The following is a 20,924-nucleotide window of genomic DNA, read 5'->3' on the forward strand; positions in this document are numbered from 1 at the left end:
TCCTTTCTCCTCTCACTATCTCTCTTGGATTTTCCCTCCTGGCTCCATCCTGCCCTGCCATAGGCCAATGCAGCTTTATTTATCAACCAATCAGAGCAATGCATATTCACAGCATACAGAAAGACATACCACAGCAGAGTAGTGCTGTAGTTCTAGTTTTAATGTTTTGAGGAACCTCCATGCTGATTTCACACTAGTTTACAGTCCCACTAGCAGCAGATGAGGTCTTTCTCTTTCCACATACTTACCAGTACTTGTTATTATTTGTTTTCTTGACAGTAGTCATTCTGATTTAGGTAAGAGATGGTCACAAAGGGATTTTAATCTGCATTCCTTGACAGCTAAAGAAATATATATATATATATATTTATGCATATATACACACACATGTATATATACACACACACATACATATACACACACATATACACATACACACACATATATGTATACATATACATATATATATATATATTTGCTAGCTATTTGGGGGCTTTTTTGAGAGCTATCTTTTCATTTCATTAGCCATTTGTTGCTTGGCAATTTTATGTTTTTCAGTCTTTAATTTTTGCAGCCCTTTACATCTTCTATGTATTAACCCCCTCTCTGAGGTGTAATTGGCAAAGACTTTTCTCCCACTCTGTAATCTGTCTGTCAACTCGGCTGATAGTTTTACTCCTGAGTTTTTAAACACAGGGGAAAAGAACATTACATGTAATAATTAAAATGCCAAATTTGAGGAGACTAAAGTATTTCTCAGCATCTGCAAAGCTGGTTGCATCTCTTTTCATTTGATTACAGAACTAGACTTAGATATTGTGGGAAAGCTAACATACAGTCAGAAAGAAGAAAGGAAATTCACACGAGACTTATCACCCAAATTTAAAAGACCATAATTTTTTTTGTCTGATCCATCAGATTTTAATAATAAGTGATTATGTATTTTCAAGGGCTTTGAATACCCTGTTTGTAATACTTTAAAGTATATAGTTTTCTTATCTGTTCCCTTGGGAATACATTATACACTTTCTCTATATGAATTGGCATGCTCAATGGTTACATAATCTTTTTTCATATGGACATACAGATTTATTTTAAACACTCTAGCAGATGTTCTTGAAGCTACCTTCAAGTACTGTTTTAGAGGAGCTGGAATGACTCGATGGTTAGAAACACTTGCTGTTCTTCGAGAAAATCTGAGTTGGGTTCCCAGCACCCACTTCCGGTAACTCCAGCTCCTGATGCCCCCTTCTGGTTTCTGCAGGTCCCTGCATCCATATGCACATACCCACACACGCAAGCATACTCATACACATAATTAAAAATAGTCGAACAAATCTTTTAAAAAACTAATCTTTAGAATGAACTCTAGGTAGAAGAGCCCATGGGACAGCCAGCATTTTTAAGTCCTTTTAGGACACCTAGAAAAATCAAGTTTAAAAAACAAAAACCAAAACACTCTCTAGGCCAGCATTATTTGCTGAGTTGGGACTAATTTCGAGGTCCCAGACAGTCTTACTCAAAAGGTAATTTTACAGAATACAGCTGTGACTGTTCTTCTTTCCCTCCCCAGGTACACCTGTCACAGTGACGTCATTTTTATTTTTTAATTTCAGGTTACCTCGCACCGCGAAACCTTCCAAGTGCTGGGTTCTTCCCCTTCCTCCAAACCCTCCTGTGCGACACAGACTCCAAGTGCAAAGACACTCCCTACGGGCCACGAGATCTGCTCCGCAGAAAGGGCATTGATGCGGCGCTGTTTAAAGACAGGTAGGGGACTTCTCAAGCACGCTGAGTACTTCGGAGAGATCAGTTTTCTTTCCTTATGAGATAACCAGTGTATCCGTCCTAGAAACATGTGAAAGTTTATTTCCTGTACCAGTGCATGTGAAGGTGAAAGATCAAAGTGAAGTGTAAGTTGAAGTCCCATCATTATAAAAGACGGAGTCCGATCTATTTTGAGTCAGTTACTTAAATTTTCCTTGTTAAGATGGATAGCTGAGGCAGTTCTACCTTCCTCCTCTTAAAGATTCTTTGTCCCTCCTTCCCTCGTCAGTGACACATCGTCCTAAGACTCAATCATAGGCATAAAGGAGATTGCAGGGAACTCAACTCCAGGAAGAATGACACATTTCTATCACCTTATGTGGTCCTTCCAGTTATAATAAAAACCAGGAAGTGCAAACGAGAAAGTCGAAGATCTCAAAGTGTGGAGTAATAATGTTGAAAGTACAGTAATTAAACAATAACCTTTAAATGGGGGTTAATTCGTGTCCTGTTTTATGATGTGAGAAGCAGCTGAAGATCTAAGATAGACAATAGAGACCGTTTACAGCATTATCATTTACAACTTAAGTTTTTCTTCCTGGAAATCTAATCTCAAAGAGATGCCCAGGAGCCTACCTGTCAATAGAACTGCAAACAATAGTGTAATTTTGAATCAACTCCGAGATAACACTGTTACAGTTTTTTTTTTTAAATGTTCACTGAAGAAAAGATTAGAGATACTTGGTTCTCAAACTTGAGTATTAAATTCCTTGGCACATAGCAAAGTTTCTCATTCAATGGTATCAACATGATTTTGGCTATCATATAAGATGACTGATAATTTTAGAAAATTAATAAATTAAAAACTCTTTTAGCATAAACTGTAAACATGTCAAGAATTGTCATGAGAAACAATGTGGAACACACAATTGTTGCATTGAGTTGGTAATTCTCACTGGTTTTGTTGGTATAGTAAGTTAATCAGGCTTGATGCTTAAAACAACTCTAATATTCTCAATTGCTTATTAATTTATTCAACAAATAATAATGATGATACTTCCAGAGGCCAGACACCATTCCAAGTGACACAGAGGTAGAGAAGACAAAATCCTTCTGTCCCTTGCATTCTAATGTGCAGAAGGAGAAGCAAAAAGTGGACAATTAAATAATGACTAGCATTGACTTAATAAGTATGTCAGCAAGAACATAAAGTAGGTAGGAAGTAGAAGCTGAGAGCTAGGGATTGAATCTCATAGCAAGAGAAGGCCTCTGCTAGGAAGAGCCATTTGGGTAGAGATTGACAAGAGCAAGGAGGAGAAAAAGGTGGTGATATTTTATTTCTGCACCCCAATAAAGCTTATCTGAGAGATCAGAGGAATAGGACAAGCCACAGCCAACCTTACCTTACCAACTCCTCAGCATCCAGAGAGAGCTACTTCCTGTATACTCATGCCTCTGTGCCTTTCTGTCTCTGCCCTTTTACTTCCTCTCTCCGCCCAGCTTTCCTCTTTCTGCCCAGTTCCATCACTTCCTGTCTGTCTGTACAGACCTCCAGACCTTTATGGTTAACTGGTGCTGGGAATTAAAGGCGAGTTCCACCACGCCTGGCTCTGTTCCCAGTGTAGCCTTGAACTCACAGAGATCCAGATAAATCTTTGCCTCCCAAATGCTACCATTCCTGACTTATATGTTAAATATAGTGGCTGGCTTTTTCCCTCTGATCCTCAGATAAGGTTTATCGGGGTGCATAAATAAAATATCACCACAGAACAATGCAGATGTGAACATCTGGAAGGCAGTGTTTCTAGAAGAGCCATAGCAAGTGATGCTGAGATGGGGGAAAGCAAGGTCATTTAGAGGAGAGGAAAGTCAACTGATAGAGCTGGACACCTCAAGGGATGGTGAAGAGGTTGACATGACAATCGGTCACATCTGCCGTTTCAAACAGTATTCTGACCTCCAGGTCATTTCTCTATTTCACTGCATATTGCTATACATTCAGTATTTTCCTGAACTACCAATTAATTGGAGCTTAATTTAGGAAGTTATATACAATAATAAAATTGTATTAATGGTATTTCTCAGCATGCTATTAACTTTTATGCTTTATACAGCCGGGCAATGAAACCAACACCTGGTTACTGGGTAAACTCCTAAATTGCTTCCCTTTGGTGAAGGAAGACTCACCAGCAAAGCCTCATTAAAACCCCAAACAGTCTCGCTCTTCTGTTCTGGGAGAGAGGAAATAAATGACACCTTTGGTGCCATCAAAGGAGGCCCAGGATGTTGCCTTTAATAGATGCTCTTCCGAAACTATAATCACACTGCAGTCTTTGCTGCCCGGCCAGTGGTCTAATGTTTTGATGGGATTTTGAAGTTGGCACTAGTCTTCTGTATCAAATGCATACTACTCCAGGCATTAGCTTCATGATGAAAGGAAAAAAAAACGCAACAACAACAACAAAAACAAAGATGTTGAACTCAGCATCAGCTGTAACAGGCTGTCTGGCAAAAGAGATGGTGGCATTTCTGGGTTTCCTGCTCTCTAGCACAATGGAGAACTTGACACCACAGATCTTACCCTTGTACTTCCTCCGGTGCAGCCTCTAAGAATACATCACACAGTGGGAACCGCTGGCCCATGCCATTGCTCACACAGTCAGTGAAGGGCAAAGATCACCCCCTCAGAGCTCACAGGGTCATTATTTGGAGAAGTGATTCAGCATTCCTGGGGAGGCTGGGGAAGGAAGATCTGCCTTTATGGACTCCACCCCTGCAATTGACTGTACTTTTCCATGACCCATGGCTTGTGAATTCATGTCCTTGGTCCTACTGGAAGGCTCCTGCAGAACTGGAAAACTAGCTAATGCAATTTATTCCGGTGTGTGTGTGTGTGTGTGTGTGTGTGTGTTAGAAAAATAACTGAGTTTTGAAATGAATCTGAGAACACTGGAAATATAAGATAAAGAAGTTAGAAGACATACATAGCTGTCCCTGTTCGATTGTAGAGATGAAATAAGATATATAGTTCTTATGTTGTTGTAATTTCAAACTATAGCCATTTCAAGTGGAGTTGGTGTTAAAATAAAGGTTAAAATTCATTCCTCTAAGAACAAACCGGAAGGATGCCTTAGCTGTCACATAGGCCGGTTATTCATCCAGACTGAATGCATTGACAACACAAAGTGTGCTCCAGACAACCTAAGCTGCTGCAGATGCAGAGCTGAATTATGCACATTTCACGTTCAACAAGAATTTAGAACCTCAGAGGAAAGAGGCAGAGAGACAAAATAACAGTCAAATGATCACATAATGTGGTAAATGTGATGAATATTTGTTCGCAGCTCGCACTATGCCCAGAACATTAGATATAAATGGTGACTAGTCACACAGCTTCCTTAAAACATGAAGAATATGGAAATCGCTGTTGAATGTATCATTAGACTGGGAGAAGATTTTGGTAGGGAGATGCCAGGAGAGTCCTCTCAGGAGTCTTTGAGGATATATTGTCAAGCTCTGTGGATGAAGTTCAGCTCTTGCCTAGCATGTGCCAAGATCCTTGGCTTGAGCCTCAATACCACACACACACACACACACACACACACACACACACACACACACACACGCGCAAGCACGCACGCACACACATCTAGAAAGCTAGATGGAGGCATGGGTTACCCATTGGTGAGATAAGCAAATGGCTTTGCTTTTGATTGTGATTTTCATGAATTTTCTCACCATGTTGCCAAATGAATCCGTCCATTTTGTGTCTAGGTAGAATCATCTGAATGTTGACATTGTAAAGACATTGATGCCTCCTCCTCTCTATTTCCCATGTTTTCTCTGTCTCTCCCACATTTCCTCATCCACTCAACAGGGGACCTTCAAAACCTCTTAGGCATCTACTTAATCTAGTTACATATTATAAATCCAAAGTCTTTCCAATGAATATTAAAACCTTAGGATAGGTCAACATATTAAGGAATTTGTAAATCTTGATCATAACTGGTTGACCTAGAAGGGAAAGATTTCAAAGTACAAGCAGGGATTATACTTGAAGCATGGAGGTCAGAATGAAATCAGAGAGATAATTAAAACAATTCAGACTTTTCTGTGAATGGCTTCTGCTCATGGACAGCTAGTAAGGACACCTGCATGGAGCAGCTGGGAATGACTCCGGGGCTGTTAGATTGTCCTGAGTCCTTATCTGTAGTTAAGTCAGTGATGAATGGCAGGTGGAACATGGATCAGACGCAGGCTTACAGCACATTTTCCTTCCAGATGTCACTACATATGATTATGATTCTGAACAAAAGATGAAAAATACTTATAAAATTGTAACTAACCCTTAGAGATAAAAAAAAAAAAGGAAGTCAGAATCTTCTTTCTAGGCTGGGCCATATGTCTCTTTCCTAGTAGGAGTGCTTTTTACAGATAGACTTCAGCACAGCACACAGACAGTACCTATCCAGGTAGTCGTTCCCTCTCACAGGAAACACTGACACCCGGTGTAAGTGCAGAAATCCTATTATGATGTCATATATATATGACATTTCCCAAATGTAGCTGTTGGTAGACATGTCTGAGAAGTCAAATCTATTCTGAGTTAAGTTTTCATCATAACTGAGTGGAATTTTTAATACAAAATATCTCTCTTATTGAGCTCTGCTCCAAAGATTTCTTCATAAATACCACCGAGGCAAAGTCTCTGGCAAGCTAGAAGAAAAGCCCTCAACCAACGCTGTGGTACTTGTACACAAAGCTCAGACCAATGAAAGTCCGTTAAATAATGCTACAGCCCACTTGCTAATGTGAGCTAGACATTCTTGCCTTACTTCCAAGGGTAAATTTTCTCAAATCAGATGGCCCTATGTGTCCAATTCAGAGGCCATCTGCGGTTTGCATAATGCTTTCATATACTCCCAGAGACATCCAACATGAGAGATTTTAGATGAGTTCATTACACCTATTCAGAGCTCCTGAATAGGAGCTTGAAGCCTCCTAGGTTGGTTCTGGGGAGTGTAAATGGGGATCAGCTCTCCATGAGTAATCACTCAGGTCTCCTGCAGCGTTTCTCAGCTTTGGCACAGCTGATACTTGGGACAGAGAATTCATTGTTGTGCTCTGTGCTGGAGGGTGTTTAGCATCGTCAGGAGTCTCTGCCTACTAAGCACCAAGCGCATCCTGTCTACAGCTGTGACAATTGACTATGTCCCCAGTCACTGTATTGTCAAATGCCCTCTGAGGGAGGCAAGTGAAGGCATTCTTGGACAAGAGCCAGTGGAGTAGTTAGTGAAGGAAAATCAGGTAACAAGGACTCAGATTAAGGATGTGAATCTAAGGGCTGTGCTCTACAAACGTGACCAGTGATAGCTCCAATTTAGTGGCCCAGTCATATTTTCTTGTCATCCCCTATTCGTGTCCTTGCTTAGCTCCTCCCGCGAATGTATTAAAACTCTTGATTTTTCCTATTGGACTTTCCCATTCTGATTATACAGAACAGAAATGTGATAAATGTTTTTGAGCTAATGATGAGCATGGCTAGTGAGGGGTGTGATTATGTGTCTATGTCTGTGATGCCCACTGCTGGGTATTTCCTTCTCCAATGATGCCTGCAGACTTGGAGGCCTATGATGAGAGTTTCCATAGATACACACTTCACCTATTGCAAGTTCATGTCCCCAGCATGCAGATGAAGGAAATGATGTCTGAGATCTAGGAAGAAACAGAATCAGAATTTCTAGAATTTCCTCTAACTCCAGTGTGCTTGGTTCACATCCCAGTAATACTGCCTCTTTGTTCAGTCAGCCACCAGATCAAAGAGTCCAGGGCTAGGTGGACTGTGTCAGACCCTGGAAAGTAGGGGTGAGTGAGACATGGTGCTTGCTCCCCATTATCCAAGATGTCACAACCTAAAACGAAGAAGTTGCTGCATATAAATATGCACAAATCAATTATGTGAGGTAACAGAGAGGGTGTTGTTCCTCTCCTGTAACTCTAATCAAGCTCATTAGAAAGCTCTGAATTCCACCAACTCAGGAAGACTGGCTTGACTCGTGCCCCCTTTAGTGGTTTGAGTAATAAAATTGTTTGACAGACGTTATGTTTTGACTTATGGTCTTGATATGAAATAAAACTGGGGAGATTTTTCCAGAGGATGAACAGCAAGGTACATATGGTATTCCAACTCTACATTCCCACAGCACAGCTTCCTAAAAGGAAGTGGGCAGGTGTGTCTCTTCCTGGTCTAGGGGAGATCTTCTTATAACCGGAACCTCCACAGCTCCTTTCTGGAACCTTCGCTTTGCTGATGGCTATAAAGGGAAGGGGCTGCCCTCTCGGCAGAAGCAGAGTCAGGGCTGTTACCCAACCGGAGAAGCTGGGTAGCCTGGCTCTGTGGCAGAAGAAGTCTTGCTTCCCCAAGACCACAGTTTCTTAGCTGCCCACCTTCTTCTCCCTTTCCCCTCTTACTTACTATTCAGTATGTTGTTCCTTGCCTCTTCATTGCTATTTTGATCTTCCACATTCTCTTCAGATTCTTTTCCCTGTCCCTGGCACTTAAAATTTTTATGAAGGCCCCCTCCCCCGTCTCTCTCAAAATGTGCTGATACTCAGTGATCTTCCTTAGAGAGTTATAAGCTGGACTGGAAAAAATGTCAAGGAAAAAAAAAGTAAATCCAACTTTCCCCAACTTTCTAACACTTCTTTTTTTTTTTGAGAGAGAAGGAAAAGGTTCAGGTCAGTTCTTATTTTCATTGGAATGGCTTTTCCATCCAAATAGTCAGCATAAGGAATGTAAAAAGATTTAGGGGAATATGGTCATGGTCATGAATAATTCAAAGGTACATTAAGAATGCAGAACTTTTGGAGCAACCACTACATTTTAAGGAGAATATTGGAAAAACACTGGGGAATAGAAACAAATGTTACTTCTTCTCATCATTTTTATAAAAAGAAGCCACCAAAACAAAACCCACCACTGAACGAATTTTTCCAATTATAAATTGCTAAGGTCTGCTTTATAAAACACGAGTCTGGCTGAAACACAATTACAAGTAGAATTTCTTGCCATCTTTATTTATCTTAATTATGCTTTTCATAAACAACTGCACAAAATTCACCAACTTCCTAGAATTCTGAAAATTATCTCAATGTAGGTATTCTGTTTATAGAATAGACAAATCTATTTTAGGCGCTTATTTTTAGTTGTATCTAATTTTCAAGAAAATATAACACTTCCACTTTGGGGATTAGGGATATGGCTCACTGGCCAAATGCTGGCCTGGTGTGTGTGTGGGACCAGCCCTCACCATATTTACCCCAGGGACTCTTGAGGAATGAGGGATAAGAGACTTAGTTAGAAATAGAGGGGAAAGAAACAGAGAAACACAGGATAGACTCGGGTGGGCCTGGATCCTTATCCACCCGCCCAGAACTTTATTCCAAAGGTCTGTTTATAACAATGCCAAGGGGTTGAGCAAAAGACCTCCCCCTTGCTAGTTACAGTCAAGTGGAGACCCTTACAAACACCTGGTACCCAGGCCCGTGGTCCAATCAACCTCTTATGCAGTCCTGCTGGGTACAGCCACTAGGAAACCAAAGGGGCTACAACAGGCGTGCTTGAAGCCCTAAGCACAATCCTCACTACTGAAAAAGTGGAAGATACACGTTTTTGTTGTTGTAGTTGTTTTTGCATCTTAGTACTAGACATCAATATAGGGAATGCATTTCAAACGATGGTTACTAAATTTGGGAAAATTCAATAATATTTTCTTCCAAAAGCTAGTGTGGTTATATGGCATGGGATCCCTGGGCTCCACAATACTGTTGTCTCTACATTGTCACATTTGGTGCAATTAGAAATGTGGCTTAATGTTATCCCTTTGTACCTGGTCACCTATAATGGCATCAATCACAGTACGTTCCTGGCACCTGCTAGATCTTATTAAATGTTTATTCTTTTCTTTTTCCTTGAATCTAGCTGTAGTTACTAGTCCCCTTTGAATCAAAATGCCATGCATAGTTAAATGCAGGAATTTTTTTTTTTTATTAATTGCTGACACACAAGCAGGCCTTGTTTTCTATCCTCAAAACAAACCTCCTGTATTTAGGATCTGCCAGCTTTTCAATAGGAAAAGAATGCCATAAGTACTGCCGGTCTTTGCTTACAATGCTTTATTCAAGTAAGTTGCTTTTACAAGATTAAAATAATAATGACTGCTTTAAAATCTCATCTAGTCCATCATCACTGAACAAAAGTTTCCCTGGCAGGAAACCCGATGTGTTCACTGGTGCATTGGCTAGGCGAATCCATCCTTTAACATCTGAGGAAAGAGGTGAAAACTTTGCAAGTCCTTGGGGCCCCTGAACCTGCTGCATAATACATTGTTTTGTTTAACTGAAATTAATATGGACCAAGTTAGAGAGTTCTTACTTTTTCTTCCTCTAGTGAAATTCCGAAAAAGTCATCCAACCCGGAGGGGCACAGCAATTTATCACTCCAGAGCACCCAAGTTCCAGAAAGAAGTCACACATCACCGGGTAAGCCAGCTCTCTCCTGTAAGGCTTAGAATAGACCTTTGGAATAGTCAGCAAAAAGATAATCTTTAGAAGGTTTATACATCAGATTTTCAAATAAAGATGGAATGCTTGGATTGCCCATAAGGGAGGCCAGGACTCCCCGTGGCTGCCTGTGTATGGCAGCAGAATTATGCAAAGTTCTTCAGAATGATTAGCAATTAAGTTCTTACCGAAATGCTCTATAGAAAGAAAAGTGTAGATGTTGAGAATTACACCACATCCCAGAATTGAGTCTGGACTTTACCTGCAGGATGAATGGAGCTGGGGTGGACAGAATTTCCAGTAACAAAAATTATTGGCAAGTATTTCAGAGATTTGTCCAAACTTTCCATTTAACAGGTGAAGATTATGAAGCCCAGTGAGCTTAAGTTCCTTGTCCGTTGGAATCTGATTGCTCCTTTAGGGAAAAAGAAGAAGCATATTTCTTTAAATATTTAAAGATTTTAAATTATATTTAAATTTAATAAATTTATATGTATATAAAGAATTAAATAAAAATGTAAATATTTAAATATTTAAAACTATGATGGTAAGTAACACTTCCAACCTAATGAAGTGCAGGGTTGATGTCATAGGAACATGCTGGACAGTATTCTAGGAGTTAATGCTATATGAGTGATCTGTGACTATCTGGTGGAATAGGTCAAGGTAGAGCAGAAATGAGCTCACAATCTCACAGTTCAGTAAGCTCTGCTTTGCTCAGTAGCTATAGATTATGCTTCTCCTCCTGGCTAGTAATCTCATAAATAGATTGCTTGAGTCTAGAGGAATCAGATGGTAAATTCTTCAGCCCTATAGGCACTAAAATAAAGGCCCTACTGAAATACATTATTGGTATCTTTAAATGTTGAGGCTTGTTGTCATGAGGATAACAAACACTTGTGCCCAATATTTATAAAAATCAACATACTTTCTATCAATGATATAGACATGAATCTATACTCCTAGTCAAGTAATACTAGGTACTCAGAAATCTCTACCACATTATAAATAGTTTTAGACAAGGCCACTTCGGGAACTTCTTAATTAGAAAAAGCTGTAGTCCAAACTAATCGCTTCATCCCATTTATTTGATCTAAAATATCATTCAGAAACCACTTTGGGGAGGAGGGATTTATGATCCTAAGCAGATTTCAGCATCCCAGTTGGGTAATTAAAAAGAAAGACCATTATCACCAGATGTGCACCGGCTGATCCTTGGAACAGATGTTGGAGATGATGGATCTATGGAGCTGGTCAGGGTACCTCAATCCTCTAAGCCTGCACAGAAATGATTCTGTTTATTGGGCAATAATTCTGGTGATGAAGTTTAATGACAGAAACTGGATGCAAATGGCATCAAAATGATTGGGGGGAAAAAAAAGAAGAGTGGACTAAAGCCGTGACAATTTTATGTGGAAAGAAAAGCCTATAATGCCTGCCATTTTGCCAGCATGAAACGTTCATGGGATAGACATATATGAGCACATTCTTGCTGTGGGGCACACGAGGTTACAGAGCATAGCTATGAAATCCTATGTGACTGTGCCCATTTGCAAGTGTGTGTGTGTGTGTGTGTGTGTGTGTGTGTGTGTGTGTGTACATGTACATTTAAAATTCTAATATGTCCTTTCTTCTGTCTTAGCCACATTACCTCCTAGACCAAGTTCTGATTCAGAAGGAATGGGCACAGACATTTTCAATGGCAGCCAAGTGCTCATACACATCCTTGATTTGGAAAAGGTAACTTCATTTAGATTTGCGACGGACAGATAATGAAGAATTTGAACAAATATGTTTCACATTGATTGAGGGATCTCCCAAACTGGAAGGGGTTTGCAGTACTTTTCCAATTTAAATACTATCTCAGGCAGGTTCTTTTCTTGGGCACTTTTCAATCACAGTTTCATTTTAAGACGTTGCAAATTCCTTAAGGTCTTGGGCATTTATTTACTGCCCTGGTAAGTCCCTTAATTGAACTTATGGTATTCACTTACTAAGAAGTAATGTAGTATTTTATGTGATTTTTCAATTTTATGAATCAAGGAAATAAAAAATGGAGCTATAACACTCTTTGCGTTTGATGCCTTATCCACACTAATACCTTTGGAAAAATTAGAGCTATGGAAATCTCTCCCCTGAGTAGGAAAATCTTTTTCCTTAACATGTTTTAGAGAGCTTATCTATGGAGTTTTCTGTTTCACAGAGATCATCTACTTTATGATTCTTCTGATTGAAAGATAATAAACAATTTTATAAGAGGTGTGAGCTGTCAGCCTGTAAGCTGTCTCTCTCTCTCTCTCTCTCTCTCTCTCTCTCTCTCTCTCTCTCTCTCTCTCTCTGTGCTTGTGTATGTATGTACATGTATATAGATATTAGATTTGAACAACTTTAAAGAACAAGTTACTCTGTCATTAACTACACTCTCCGTTTCTTCTATCTTTTAGCCACTCTAGCTCACATAGTCAAGCTATCATGGTTTAAATATGGCTGACTTCCATCATCCTGCTTCTTCCTCCCCATCTCCTCTCCCTGTCTCTCTCTCACACATGTTGTCTATAGCAGACTTTTCTTCATTCTGAATCATAAGACATGCCTCTGACATTGATCCCCATTCCAGTAAACCTAGCCACTACTGCTTACTGTGAGCTTATTACTGACCCTTGAGTTACCACTGTGTGCAGCAGAGACGTCTTATGGAACTGAGTCATGTCTTGTTAAGGCAAGTCATATAAATAAACAAAAAAGATGGCCCAAGAATGGATACCACAAAAAGATACCACAGTCAACAAGACAAAGCCAGCTCTGCCTGTCTTGTTGGCGATAGAAGTCTTTCTTACTCTGTATAATCTAGACATTGAAAGTTGATGTTCTATCACTTTTGAGGTTTCCAGGGTCCCCTTGGTGGCCTGGAAGTTCCTCAGCATTCCCAATTAATTCCAGTTGAAATCCTCCCCTCATAGAGTCTGTGTGCACACAAGGAAAATCTAGTCTAGTCCATTCTACTTTCTTCTTGCTTCCTGGAGAGAATTTGCATTGGATCAGACAATTTCTTTAATGCACAGACTAGAAACACTGTTCTCCTAATTGCCACTTTACTGTCTTAGAACTCCTAAATTCTCTTTTTCACATGGAATGGGATTTTAGAATTTTGTAAGGCAGCACAAAGTCACATATTCCAGAGATATAAGCCCCAAGTGAATTTGGTATGTATGGATACATATTTTTAGAGTAGTCAGAGCAAGGTGGGGATTGAAGAATTGGGGTGACATATTGATTGCCTGTGTCAGCATTCTCCCTGATTCCTTTCTTTCTCTTCGCTGCTTTCTGCAACCCTTGCAGGAATGAGTAGAGAAATCACTTCGAAGTGAGCTTATGTGTAACGTTAGTTCAGAGCTGTGGATGAATGACCAGAAAACGTAGCATTTACAGTGCCTCCTGGATAGGTGGATCCTGTCTTCTTTCATTATCCTTAGGAGTTGAGTTGCTGGAAAGCAGAGTATAAATTTTGTGATGTAAACTTAAGGGAGAACGAAGTTGGCCTCTTCATCATAGGGTTATATGAGTTAGCTACTGGAAGGAACCCCTTGAGTATTACAATTAAATGTAGTTAATGTTGTAAATACATAAACTATTATAGTGATCAGTATTATGACTGAAAGAGTGTTGCATCTGCAATGCATCTGTACCATGGAATACATTGGCCAGTTATGACGATTCCATTATGAATTACTGCTTGTAATTATCTTGACTTATCTATTTAAAAAGCGTTTTCATGCCCCCCTTTTTAAATCTTTTTGTATGTGAGACTGAAAGGCAACACAATCCATCTCTCCACTTTTGTAAATAAGCACAATTGGTCCTAAGAGTAGGACCTTCTGTTTTTTGAGGTCTTCCAAAGTTTATGACCAATTTTACAAGAAACCGCACAGAGGTAAGGCACCCGAGCTTCTGCTGCTTAAGGTCCAGGGAAAATGAATCTGATGTTTATTCAGAAAGGTTTTTGTCAGAAACCATTTGGCACTTTTAGGTCATCTGGTCAGAGATAAGCTGATTCGGTTATACAAATCAAATGTGAGCCATTTACATCAAAACCATGACAAGGATTTACATCTTCATGTGTACTCTCCCTCCCCAACTCCACATAGGCAAATTGGCTTATTTTATTGTTACTTTCATTATTTCTTTGAAAAGCAGAACTTTAAAAATAGCTGTTGTCAAGATAGGCCAGTTACCTTGAAGATGAAATCTCGTCCTGTTTACATTTTCTAATATCACTTCTCTGTTCTCCCACATACTTTTAGCTGTTGAAGCAAAATTCAACTTCAGAAGAGATCCGCCGAGAGCTATGTGAGAGCTACCCAGGATACACTGCGGAGTACGCCTTCTCTTGGCTCACTCTAGGGAAAAATGTTCTTAACAAGTTTTGCCTTTCGAACATGACAATTTTAGAGTCTTCTCTCCAGGAACTAAAATATCAGGTCTCTCAGGTGAGTGCAGATTATATATATATTTATCTCCAAAGTCTTATGCTTCCATTTTGGGACCCCAACCTGACTCATTATGAATTATTGAGCAAGTCTGTAGCTCCCTTAGACTGGGAAATAGTGCTTGGAATATTTGTAGACCTTTAGCATAATTTCCTCCCACATAAACATTTACACATGGTGTTTAATGTTAAGTAGCAGTTATTTATCATTGAAATGTGCAGGATTGAAATGATTTGATGTTGAATATGAAATACTACGTATGATTAATGTACATACACCTCAGATAAAATATAGCTTGGCTCCACGATGAATAAAGAGTGCTTTCTCTGAGAACTGGGAGTGTGATTACGTAGGAGAGAATGCAAGTTTAATAATTAAACTAGAAGAGTCATACTCTTGTCAGAAATTAGAAAAATGGCTAATATCTTTTTATTTTTCTCATGACATCAAACTTCACTTGTTAACTTTTGATGAAATCACTTTTCCTTGTCTCTCAATTTTACCATTGGATCCAATGCTATTCTGATAAAAGTACCCATGACCACTAGCAAAGCTAGTCTTAAGAGATGAAGAAAAAAAAAAAAAAACAAGAGGCCAATATCTAAATTTAATAAAATCTACATGCAATGAAAAATTTAAAAATTCAGAATTACTCACAAAATTTAAAGACAGGAATAAATAAAGCATGGCTATTCTAACATTTCCCCTTGATTCTCTAAATTATATTGAAGGAACTTTTAATTTTTTTAAATGTATCTTTTAGTAATCTGGTTCCCACAAGAGCCAGGTTAAGGACAGCATTACAATAGCTCAAATTATAGTGTGAAGCTCTCACCATCCTTGAATTTGTACGATGGTTGGAGATGTATCTCAGTGATGGAATGCTTTCCTCAAATTCCCAGTACTAGGGGGAAAAAAAAACTTCCTCAAGTAGAGTATCCCAAGTGTCCAAAACTATACTGTTCAAAAATCAATCAAATCAAAATCAACCAAAATTGATCAAAAAGACAAATAGAAGGATCAACTTGACTGGCATGAATGGGTTATGGAGAGAATTGCTCTGGGTGAGAACATAATGAAGAAATACTTCTGAAAGAACTAGCTAGACCATGTGATTAAAAAACCATAGTTTTGCTGGTTTGTTGATAGCACAGGTTATGGTCATCAAGTAGATTCACTCGCAGTTAACCATCCATCACAACTAACGTCTATTGCTTTGGAACAGAATCTGGGAACACTTTATTCTCCCACATATTAGTCTAATAGTAAGCACTTTGGTGAATGTATTTCTACTTGTGCCATGAATATATCTGTAATATACTGCCTTTATTTTTCTACATAAGTTAGTTTTAAGGGATCTCCACCAAAAAATAGACATCCTAGTAAAAGATATGGGGGCAATATGCCTGCATCTCCCAGGAAATGTAATAAAAAAAATAAAAAAGCATTACTTAGGGTTGTCTGGACATAGAAAAGAAGCTGCACATATGAATTCACAGTGGTTATGGCAGCATGCATGAGAGTTATGTAAGCTCAAGCCAGATCAAATCCCAGCATGGAGAGGAGAGGAGGATGTGAAGTCTCCCCCCAGTCTAGGAAGTATTGACAACTGATGGATGCCGGGAGAAGGAAAATCAGTTTTCTTGAAGAGTAAGGCTCTTGATAAGTTGACACACTACAGGGGAAGGCCACACTTCTGAGAATATATGGACAACACAAATTGGAATTGTTGTGTAAAAAAAAACAGAAGACACAAAGTTGGGTGGACAGGGAAGGGGTAGTGGATGTGGGAGGTATTGTGGGAGCTGAATATGATCAAAACATGTTGTATTAAATTCCTAAAGAACTAATAAAATAACATAAAAAGAAAAACATTCAGAAATTAATTTGGTTTTAGACAGTTAACTTTAATTTCTGAATATCTAACTTAAAATATTTTATATCAATATCATTTAAATATGCTAATATCTGGAACTCTAAGGGGAGAAAAACAAAGTCGATGATGTTGAGAGATGTTTGCAGTTTTTCCAAGGAAGAGATGACTTCAAACTGAGTGAAGATTTGGGGAAAAAAAAAAACAAACCTCGTGAATGTGAAAAATATGGTCTTAAAAAAATATTTTCAGAGACAGTAAACCACACAACTATAAATGTTAAAGTATCATTTCTTTCTCTGTGGTTTGGCTTCTGAAGATGTCGCGTGACCCTGACAACCAGAAGAGAGTGTTCCAGGGACTTGCCCAGGTGCTATCCTTTTTCTCCCAAGTGCAGCAGCAAAGAGAAGTGTGGCAACTTCTGTCGAATTTTCCAGACGTGTTTCGGAATGACACCTCACTGAGCGCTCTGTTTGGCGTTCTTCGAAAGGCAAACAGGTAAGTTAATGGCATGTTAAATGGAATGCAATTGTTCACAAAGAAGTCTCTAAAAGCAGTTCCTGTGAGAATTACTGTCAGGAAGGTCATTTAAACACTGGGAAAGTGGTCCGTGAGCATCCTACTGCAGATTTGAGCTCTGGAGGGGAATGTGTCAGTAGAGTAAAGAAGAAAGACACATTGTGTTTGCTCATTGAGGTCTGCAGGCATCCATGAGAAGTAAGAGGAAAGCTCACCTCAAAGCTACACATTGTTGTGTGTCCTAGGGTTTCCAAGAATGAGGTACAGAGTAGAACCTACTTGATCAGTAACACCGGATGATTTGAGGACAACCTGAGCTCTACACACATGTCACTGAGCTAACTCAGAATAAAATGTCTTGGTGGGGTTTGCTTTGTACCGTTCAATACAAAACAGCCCTGTTGGTTAAAGTTTGGTCTAGCCACCTAAATGGGATTGACTTCCCTCATAAACAGTCTTTCTACATCGACAGATGGTGTCATAGTTAGGATTTCTACTGCTGCAATGAAACATTGTGACCAAAAGCAAGTTGGGGAGGAAAGGGTTTATTCAGCTTATGCTTCTACATCACTGGTCATGATTAAAGGAAGTCAGGACAGGAACTCAAACAGGGCAGGAACCTGGAGGCAGGAGCTAATGCAGAGGCTGTGGAAGGGTGCTGCTCACTGGCCTGTTGCCTATGGCTTTCTCAAATTGCTTTCTTATAGAAGCCAAGACCACCAGCCCAGGGAATGGCACGACCCACAGTGGGCTAGGCCATCCCCTATTAATCACTAATTGAGAAAATGCCTTACAGGCTTGTCTACACCAGATCTCATGGATGCCTTTTCTCAGTTGAGGGTCCCTCCCTTCCTTCAGGTAACTCCAGTGTGTGTCAAGTTGTCACACAAAGAGCACCACATCTTCCAATGAAGAGCAACGCTAGATTTGCTCTTAGCTTGTTTCTCAATAAAATGGAGGCCTGTTTATATAGTGCCTTAATCTCAACGTTTATTTGTAAAAACTTAAAGTTGAAGGGAAAACAAATACCTATACAAAGAATGAGTGAGCAAAATGGTTTGTTAATGGATTTGAAGTCCAGTAAAAATGAATTCTAGAGTCACAACACTGTCATGGAAAAATTCAATACTGTCAACAGAATCTAGACATAAAAAGCCCTGCTTGAGAAGCTGAGGGAGGAGGGTGGTGAGTTCGAGATCAGCCCATGCTACGTAATAAGGGCTCATCTCCTCTATCAACGCTCATCGACACCACTTCCACTTGGTAAATGTAGATAGTGCTGAATTGAACACTAGAATATGCACTCCTGGTTTTAATGTCTTCGGATAAAGACTCAGAAGAAGGCTTGCTCCATCATATGGCAGCTCTATGATTAATATTTTGAGGAGCTTCTACTGAATTTTTCCATAGAGCTTGCTGCACCGTTTAGGGTTCCTAAAAACAGAGTGACAGGGCTTTGCTTTCTCTCTATTTTTGCCAACACTTCTTGCCTTTTGTTTATTCAATACACATTTGGCCATGTATTCTCTTGAGAGAAATATCTTTTCAAATCCCTGGCCATTTTTAACTTTCAATACTTCACAGTAGGAATTGCTTATATATTTCGGAGGTAAGTCTTTAACGAGATATATGGTTTGTAAATTTCTCCTCCCAATCTGCTCATTGCTTTTACAAGAGAGTGGCATTTGACTTTTATCCAATTAAACTACATTGTTTCCTTAGTGATCTGGTAAATGTTTATCAATTTATATATTTGCTATTTCTAATAAGATATCACGACGGGGTGAGTTTTTGAATACTTGGCATGTGGTAAGGTGACAGGAACAGACAGCTCATCCTTAATTAAAGAATTTAAAACTTGTGCTTAATTTAGTCTTTCGAAAACTTTTAAATAAGTTGGGAACATCTTGGATGTGTGATTTTGCTTTTTCAAAATTCTGTACGTTTAGTGAAATTTAAACATAGTGTAAAGCATCTTAATTAAAAATGCCAATAGTTTGGGGCTGGGGATACGGCTCAGAGGTGAAGAGAACATACTGCTCTTACAGGGGACCTGAGTTTGGTTCCCAGAACTCCCGCAAGCAGTTCACAACCACTTATAACTCCATTTCCAGGGGCTCCAACACCTTCCTCTGGTCTTCAGGGACACCTTCATTAATGTGTACCTACCCTCTCACACACATAATTAAAAATAAATCTTAAAAAGAGAATACCAACACTTTACGTTTCAACAGCTCTATATGGCCAGTAGGTAGCGTCTTAGAGCTGATCGCCCTTTAATTTTACTAGAAAAAATTTAATTCATCTCTACACTAAATTATTCTGTTAAAAATCTTGTTTTCAAATCTACAGAGATAGCTCAGTGGGAAAGAACACTGGCTACGCAAGAATAAAAACCTGAGTTCAAATCCCCAACGTAAACATCTTGACAAGGCTGTGCATACCTGAGATGCCATCACTGGGGGAGGAGATGAGAGGACCCCAGCAGTCAGCCTGGCTGAGCTCAGTTTGCTAACAGATCTTGTTTCAGTGCCATAAGGTAGAGGTGACAGAGGAAGACATCTTAATATCCTCTTCTGGTCTCCATCTCTATGTGTGTGGACATGTGCAACTGCAAATTCACACACAGGTCCCCTCACTTTGTTCCTTACACACACACACCACACTATACACACAATCATCTGCACAGAAGAAATACCATCTAAGAACAATATGCAAATGATGAAATTTTACGTTTTTAGTTAAATAGAAGTCTGTGTCAAGATTAATTTTGTTTCTCCTAGCTTTTTGAAATGGGATTATTAGAAAATTTAAAATTAAATATCTCAGATTTTTTATTGGAATACCATTTTAAAGCAAAATCTTTATCATTATTATTACTAAATTGACAATGTCGTTAAAAGCCACAATTTTCTCAAATTTTTCATCAAGAAATTATTGTTTCAGTGCCTCATTTTACTCATTGTTGCACAAATTAAAGGGACAAGTGGCCCGGTAGAAAACTCATCTCCTTCTTTTTCCTCTGTTTTTTGAGTTGTAATCTGTATAGTAATAATCTTCAAAATCAGATCAGGTTGTTAAGATTACAACAATAATTAGCAGAAGTGAGCAATCTCAGAAGGGTATATGAAAGGCCACACATGGTTCCCAGCTCTTACGAGGAAAAGGTGTTGCTGGGATACGAGTCATGAAACTTTTGGAAAATCTTTCTTTATGTAGAAAGTGACTTGTTTTGAATAATTTGCATTTCATATGATAAATAATGGGGGGGAAATCTATGGTATAAAATAAATATATCTTGATTCAAAGTATTTCAGCAAGGATGTGAACCGACATCACTAGTGTTTAAATTTGTGAGAAATAAATTTAGTCTGCTGACCAGCAAGTGGTTTACTAATAATAGTAGTTAGCAATGAGGCTGGTTGTCACGATATTGCCAAGTGTTCATTCTTGCAGTTTGAAACAGTACGTCAGGTGTGTTAGACCATGTAGCGAGATTGGGTGTAAGTTAGCTGAAATCTACAACATGAAGCCCGTTCATCCGCTGTCCATGGTGACCAGAGTTCAGAGACAACTCAAAGATTAAGAAGCCAGAGATTCTTGGCAGACTAGAGTTATACTACCGAACCCCCAATGCAAGCAACAGGGTTCTTGGAGCAAGCATGAAACTGCCCAAACGTTGACTGTTGTACAGAAAAGGCGGAAGTAGACAAAAC

The 20,924-nt window shown here is 39.2% G+C and overlaps 1 protein-coding gene across 2 annotated transcripts in view; it reads left to right on the plus strand.

Annotated features, from left to right (window-relative positions):
• Nucleotides 1-20,924, plus strand: part of Abca12 (ATP binding cassette subfamily A member 12) — a 166,874-nt gene that overhangs the window by 53,049 nt on the left and 92,901 nt on the right. For both annotated transcript variants that reach the window (XM_059278245.1, XM_059278246.1), the window contains exons 3-7: nt 1,617-1,770; nt 10,217-10,308; nt 11,972-12,069; nt 14,631-14,816; nt 17,009-17,187. In XM_059278245.1, coding sequence (XP_059134228.1) covers nt 1,617-1,770; nt 10,217-10,308; nt 11,972-12,069; nt 14,631-14,816; nt 17,009-17,187 — 709 coding nt within the window. The remainder of the gene's footprint in view (nt 1-1,616; nt 1,771-10,216; nt 10,309-11,971; nt 12,070-14,630; nt 14,817-17,008; nt 17,188-20,924) is intronic.

The sequence above is a fragment of the Peromyscus eremicus genome, chromosome 13 (assembly GCF_949786415.1).
Source record: "Peromyscus eremicus chromosome 13, PerEre_H2_v1, whole genome shotgun sequence".
Classification (NCBI taxonomy): Eukaryota; Metazoa; Chordata; class Mammalia; order Rodentia; family Cricetidae; genus Peromyscus; species Peromyscus eremicus.